We start from the raw sequence: 7,308 nt of genomic DNA, 5'->3' as shown, positions 1-7,308 counted from the left end.
GTAGCTGGGCACATATAGACAATGACGAACATTCATTCCTCACATTCACACGGTCACTAAGTGGGAATTGAACCCACACTGTCGACACTGAAGTCAGGCGAATGTACCAGTACACCGTCAGTGACAATAGTATTATTATAAATATAATATTAATCTATTTATATATTTTTAAAAAAAACTAAAAAACCATCATGTACCAAACTGTGATTCAGACTCGAATCTTAACTTTGGTATTTATCGTTATGACAACGAGCACGACTATCACGTCCCCGGCTGCGTTGCAGCATTTGTCACTCCTTTACGTCAGCTGCCATAAAGCGTAGAACTGTAACGCTACTTTGTAGAATGATTGCCTGAAGCAGTTCCATCCCAGTAAAGCTCAATATTTTCTTTTTGCACGTCTTCAAAAGGGTCATCACGTCTAAGTCGAGTATTTTATTCCCATTCAGTATCCTCCTGTGCTGCGGGGAAGTGACGAGAGCGCGTGAAAGAAGCGTTGCTTTTAGCCAGTCATCGCCATGGCCTCCGACAGCGGCGACAGCAACCTGGACAGGGAGATGATTCTGGCGGACTTTCAGGTCTGTCTACCGAAACGACGCGTGCAGCAGTGTGTTTCTGTCAAAGTGCGGTGCCGTCCACCCGAGTGGCCTCATAGACGCCGCTCCCGGGACGGGGGTCTTTGCTCTCTGCGGTTTATACGCCGAGCTAACCAACTGACAGCTTGCTAACTGAAGGCTGTTATTAGCATGGAGCTTTCGCTGTCTCGTCAACAACACTCGAGCGAAATGTGCCCATGTAAACACTCAGACCAACTGACTTTAATGTGTTTTTTTCTACCCCTCGTTAGCCCGGCCAATAATGTTATTGGTCTGAAAGCATTTACGTTGCTCTTCATAGCGGTTAACTGTTGACCTGTTTACACCGTCAAACGCCGTACATCACGATGAATATCTTCTAGCAGGTGATTCTCTTTGAAGGAAGACTGGGGTTGCCATTATGTGTCGTAACGACTCAAATACTATAGTGCAGTAGCAATGCATCAAACTGCTCTTTGATCAATTTTCAAAGCCTGGTATGCTCAACGTGGTTCTTCAAATCACCAGTCTCTTGTAGAATGGAGTCTGTGATGCTTTTAAATTGCGTGGTACATTTCCCATATGTACGTAACCATGTTAAATTAGTAATCACTATTGAACTGCAACTCTTTACTTTGTATTTGGTAACATCTTGTAAAGCGAGAGTGGTTCTGTGTGGGCCATATACTGTCCGCAAGAGCATTTCATACTTATGAAATAATTAATATGAGGCTTCATGTTTTCATAAATGTAGTTTGGCCCTTGGAGGGCAAATTTTAAATGGCCCCTGATCGAAAAGCATTTCCCTACACAGTTTCTAAGGTGACACAAATAAACAGTATTTTACCCTGTACTGACACAGAATAACAGTTCCATAAAATATATTTTTAACCCATGCAACATGTCAGTCATCAATTTTTTCCCCCCGCTGTTCACAGGCTTGCACTGGAATCGACAACATTGCAGAGGCAATCACCCTGTTGGAGCTTAATAACTGGGATTTAGTGGTAAGTTCATTATCCGTAGGCTTGGCTGTTTGATTCACAGGTCACAATCACCACTTCACACTAAAAGCCCACTAGAAAACAACCTTTGATAGAGGATTATAATGTTAATTAATATTATTTTTGGTTGATAAAGCATCCAGCCATGTGAGGTGTTTTGAAGTCATCTGCCTGACCAGGTTTGTGACAACTCAGTATGCGCTCCAATGGCACTTGCGAGACTGTGAAGATGCGCAAAAGCTGAACAAAAATGCTGGCAAACTGTTGAACCTGGTTCTGAATCTGTCACATCACAAAAAAGATGAAGAATAGGCAAATCACACTTTCGGCATAAATCCTTTATACTTCTCACTAGACTTGCTGACGTCACAGATGATGTTTGAACAAGAAGTTAGAATTTTTCCCATTTTTATCCATTTTTTTCCCCAGAACATTTTGGTGGTTTCCCTGTATGTTATTTTTAGTGTTGTTTATATGGGCTTTGTGTCTGTTAAAAATGATTATTAATGCACCAGCACAAGTTCTGTTAGTTCTGTCCTGACTAGTTTGTGGCCTAGAGAAGAATAACAATAACAATCTATGAGAAGATGATGAAGATACCTGTGAATACTCTTTACCTAAAACATGACCTCCTTGATGGAGGTAATAAGAAGTAGCCTTAGTAGGAAACACATTTTGGAAGCTCTCTCTGTGTGTGTGTGTGTGTGTGTTTGTAGATATATATCTCTGCTGGCAGGAGTTGAAAGGGGGCAGCATAGTGACAGCACAGAGGCCAGCTTGCACACACTGCACCTGTGAATGTGATGACTTGCACTTTTTGTAAACACTTGACAAAAGAAGAAATGTGCTTTTGTGAGTTTTATCGGAGGAGGGTCTGGATTTATTTTTGTTGTCTCCACCCCTTTAATCACAAGATGGCGTGGCAAAAATAGACCGCTTAATTCATTATTAGTTTCCAAACCACTCCTGCATTTTCCCATTCCATTGTCTCCGTTACAAACGTGTGACTGAGTCATCTCATAACAACAAGGTTACAGGTTAAATCCGAAGTTCCCCTTCAGTCCTGTAGAAGTGTAGTGGAACCTCAAGTCGAACGCCTGAGACTGTACGACTTAGAAAGTGACCAAATTGCCTCTAAAATTGTACAAAAGTTCTAAGTTCAAACTGCTGTCATTTACTCGAGACCTTAACAGATCTCACCAGACATCAGCGCCGGCGTAACATAACAGCCTCTTTAGGACTTCATCCCTGCACCCCACTCTCCAGGCACGCCCAATCAATCCATGCTTTATCCAATTGTTATATTCTTGTACTAGTTGGATTGAGCGTTAATCGATAAGTAATGACTGGAGAGTGAGGCACAATGATGACATAATAGAAAGGCAACTTATTTTGTTACCGTTTTGGGCGCTACATTAGTGTAGAAGCAGAGGTAACCCAGTACACCACATATCAAAGTAAGAATATAAATGATAGAGGGTTATATCATATGGTAGATGTTTTTATATCACTCCACGGTATATATTATTATATCGCATAGCACTAGTTCAACCATTGTTACTTTTAGAAAAAAATATCTGCTAGCAATATCTCAAGGTTATTAAAAGAGAAAACAATTTGCAGTTTTGAGGGCAGTTTGGCGTATCAGTGTCGGGATTCCAACTGTGTAACGACTTATCAACAGCTGACCACATACAGTACATTGATACGAAACAAATGAGGCAGAAATATGCATGACGCCACTCGCAGAATATTTTCTTCAAAAAAAGTTGGCCGGCTGCAGCGAAGAGTCCTATCAAGTAAATGGGAATGAGCACAAAAACAGTAAGTACTGTAGAAACGTACCAAAACCAGTAAGTGTGCTAAATCTGGACATCGACTGAGTCTTTCTCCTTCAAATAAGTCCCCTTGCTTCATAGTTACATCCGGTGGCTGTTCTTTTCTCTCCTCACATTGCTACTACTATAGCAAAATAGCCCAAGTAAAAGGTAAATAATCTTTTTGAGGCTGGCTGAAATGGGGCCTAATGAGATGTGCTAAGGGCTCACATTGTGACAGTTGTATTTGAAGAACATTGAAGGCATTTTTCTTTGACAGTCCTTATGGGGTTTGTGTGTTAACGTTGCACTGTGGGCCAAAACTCTTCTTGTATATCAATGTGTAACTTTGAAATACAACATGATAGTAGACTACTTTATTAGACTTGATTTGAGGACCTGTTATACAGTACCAACAACTACTGACTGTCTTTTATTTTGCCTTTTGTTTCATTGAAGTGCAGCGAGTGTTCGGGACCAATCTATTCAATAGTTCCTCAAACAAAGGCTCATCTAAGCGAGCTAAATCTGTTATGTTATTCAGCTCTCTCTTGTCCACAGCGAGACAGGTTTAGATTGTACAACATGTTACACTCAATAATTACAATAGAATTGTCCCAAACTATAACACAGGATTTAATTCGGGATGTCGTGACATACCCCAGATTTTAGTATATGTCATGTCTTTTTCTCTGTCACTCAAAACAGGCCGCCATCAATGGAGTGATACCACAGGAGAATGGCATCTTGCAAAGGTAAGAAGCCAGATTCCACACACTCCCTGTCGAAGAGAATAGCGTCAGATGATCTAATGCTACATGACTGCATGCATGACACCCTTGGCCACGTACTGTTGTTATCACAAAGGCGGCACAGTAGAGCATGGAATTAGCGTTATTATGGAGAGATCCTCCAGTGTTTCTGTGTTTCTTGCACAGTTGTTGAGGGTGTGTGCATGTGAGGCACTGAAGAAAAATAAGTGACATGAAGCGAATCCACATCACTGTGTTGTCACACAGTAGTAACAAAACATTTTTAAAGAAAAGGTCAAGCATGTTTGTTGCTGTTTTTTCCCCCTGTTTTTCACTATCTTTGTATGTAACTGTATGGACATAACTCAAAAATATTTGGAAGAAACTTAGATTCAGTGGTACAATTTGATGACCTTTTTTAATGATCATGGTGCTTAATGTGGATTGGTATAATTTTTGTGTGTGTCCATGACGAGATAATATTCAAAATAGATATCAGTATACAGAAAGAAACCTGAATACACTCTATTCCGGAACACCAACCTCTGGTTTGTTCAAATTTCAAAATAATTATCCCATAGGAAATAAAGGAAATTTAATTAATACATTGATACAATATATTAATATAATGTAAAAAAACAATAAAAATAGAATGTTTTACACAAAAAGTACTTAGACTTGTTAGGACAACCCTGGCTAAATGTACAAAACAAAAACAGATTCAGAATAGATTTTTTTTCTTTTACCTAATCCCTTTCCTTTACCAATCACAATGACTTTAAAATGAACAATACGCTTTTTAACGAGACTTTCATCGAAGCTTGGCCTTGTACACAGTTTCCGAATAGAAAAGATTCTTTTGTACCCTTCACACTCCTTCTACGGTTAGCTAACACTCATGAATGCACAAAGCCCATCTGAACCCATTCTGTTGTATTGCATTGTGTTGTATTCACAGCTCTAGTGTGTGTGCATGTGCTGCAGCGTGGTTCAAGGCCTTAGGCCATGAGATTATTGTTGGTCTTTCTAAAGGGACTCACTCCCATGAATGGTTGCTGACTGGCAGTGTGACTAGCAATCAGCACATTTACTTAAGTGGTTGGCACTGGAAGAAGTGCAGCAACCACTGGCCAGTTCACAAACTCTGGGGTAACCTGAAGTGGAATCAGTTGGCGGCTACACAAGCACTCCTGTTTCACAATAGACTTCCTTTCGCATGTATCCTCTTCTCTAAGATGGTTGGGGAAAAGCTCTTGCTGGCACAGTTTGTCTGTGATAGACATGTTCACCTGTTATTATTCCAATTTGGGAACCTTCGAAACTACACAAAACAGTGCTATTATGATATAGGGGAGAGCATACATATGTTCAGACAGGAACACTACAAGTCCACTATATATTTTCTACATGAGGGGTGTATAAATTGGGACACTATATTACATCTATATAGATGCCATCTATCCATTTTCTGAACCGCTTATCCACACTAGGGTCACGGGCGTGCTGGAGCCTATCCCAGCTGACTCTGGGCAAGGGGCGTGTACACCCTGAACTGGTCACCAGCCAATCGCAGAGCACATCTCAACATTCACACTCCATTCACAACTACGGGAAATTCTTCAATTAACCTACCATGCATGTTTTTGAGATGTGGGAGTACCCGGAGAAAACCCATGCAGGCACAGGGAAAACATGCAAACTCCACACAAACCAAGTCTTGGTGTTCTTCGCTGACTCAGACGTCACGCAACAGGCGAGGCCCTGCCTTTTATAGTCAAACGCATTTAGTCACAGATGGTCACAGATACTACAGTATTGTGGAATGTGATGATGGCGACCCCAAGTGGACAAAAATTATACCTGCACCTCACATGCATATATGTTGGTGTTATATGCATGAAGCTTTAAAATATATCCATCCAGCCATCCATTTTCTGAGCCGCTTCTCCTCACTCGGGTCCCGGGCGTGCTGGAGCCTATCCCAGCTATCATCGGGCAGGAGGCGGGATACACCCTGAACTGGTTGCCAGCCAATCGCAGGGCACATACAAACAAACAACCAGTCGCACTCACATTCACACCTACGGGCAATTTAGAGTTGGCAATTAACCTACCATGCATGTTTTGGGGATGTGGGAGGAAATTGGAGTGCCCGGAGAAAACCCATGCAGGCACGGGGAGAACATGCAAACTCCACACAGGCGGGGCCGGGGATTGAACTTCAGAACTGTGAGGCAGACACTCTAACCAGTCGGCCACCATGCCGCCCTTTAAAATATATACACATAGTAAAATAAATATTTGGTCGCTACTTCGTGGCTTTCGTCTTTCACGGGAGTGGTCTGCTATGTAACCATGTGATAAACGATGGATTACTGTATAATAAAACTAAATCCTACGCAGCTTTTGAAGATTCCTGTCAGACATGGGATTCAGGGCCCACAATTTAAACAATTTCAAGTATTTATTTATGTTAAGATAATTTCGGCTTCCAGCTCATAAAACCCACTAAATCAGGAATTTAAAAAAAATCAGCCCAAACTTTGCAGGCCATAAATGTTTTAAACTGAGTGTCACACACTAATCATCTACTAAACTCAACACCTGCACAGGTCATCAAATTGCTTCAGTTTGGTTCAATTGTCTCAGTTGGGTTCAATATGGGGAAGACTGCAGACTTGACAACTGGTCAGAAGACCATCAGTGATACCCTCCATAAGATAGGTAAGCCACAAAGGTTCATAACTAATGACGCTGGCTGTTGACAGAGAGCTGTGTCCAAGCATATCAATGGAAGGACAAAATGTGGCAGAAGAAGATGCACCAGCAAAAGAGATGACCGTGGGCTTCAGCGGATTATCAAACAGAGATCCAGAAAGAGTGGAATGAGGCGGGAGTCACAGCTTCAAAAACCACTACTACATTCAGATGCATCTGGGCAATGGGCTACAACTGTCGCATTCCTCGGGTCAAGCCACTTCTAAGACTAAGACAACGTAGGAAGCTTCTCAACTGGGCCTAGGAGAAGAAGGACTGGACTGCAGGCCAGTGGTCCAAGGTCCTCCTTTCCGATGAAAGTAAAGCGTGCCTTTCATTCGGGAATCAAGGTCCAAGGGTTTGTAGGAACACGGGTGAAGAACAGAACCCAAGCTGGTTAAGG

The 7,308-nt window shown here is 41.7% G+C and overlaps 1 protein-coding gene across 2 annotated transcripts in view; it reads left to right on the top strand.

Annotated features, from left to right (window-relative positions):
* Nucleotides 1-280: 280 nt before the first annotated feature.
* Nucleotides 281-7,308, top strand: part of faf1 (Fas (TNFRSF6) associated factor 1) — a 95,666-nt gene continuing 88,638 nt past the window's right edge. Inside the window, exons 1-4 of one of the 2 annotated variants that reach the window (XM_061779186.1) lie at nt 281-372; nt 450-578; nt 1,514-1,582; nt 4,105-4,151. In XM_061779186.1, coding sequence (XP_061635170.1) covers nt 519-578; nt 1,514-1,582; nt 4,105-4,151 — 176 coding nt within the window. In that variant the 5' untranslated portion in view covers nt 281-372; nt 450-518. Of the gene's footprint in view, nt 579-1,513; nt 1,583-4,104; nt 4,152-7,308 lie in introns of both variants that reach the window. The other variant, XM_061779185.1, reaches the window with a different exon arrangement.

Source organism: Phyllopteryx taeniolatus, chromosome 7 (genome assembly GCF_024500385.1).
Source record: "Phyllopteryx taeniolatus isolate TA_2022b chromosome 7, UOR_Ptae_1.2, whole genome shotgun sequence".
Classification (NCBI taxonomy): domain Eukaryota; kingdom Metazoa; phylum Chordata; class Actinopteri; order Syngnathiformes; family Syngnathidae; genus Phyllopteryx; species Phyllopteryx taeniolatus.
Note: the sequence above shows the minus strand (reverse complement) of the source record. Positions and strands in the feature narration are given on the sequence as shown.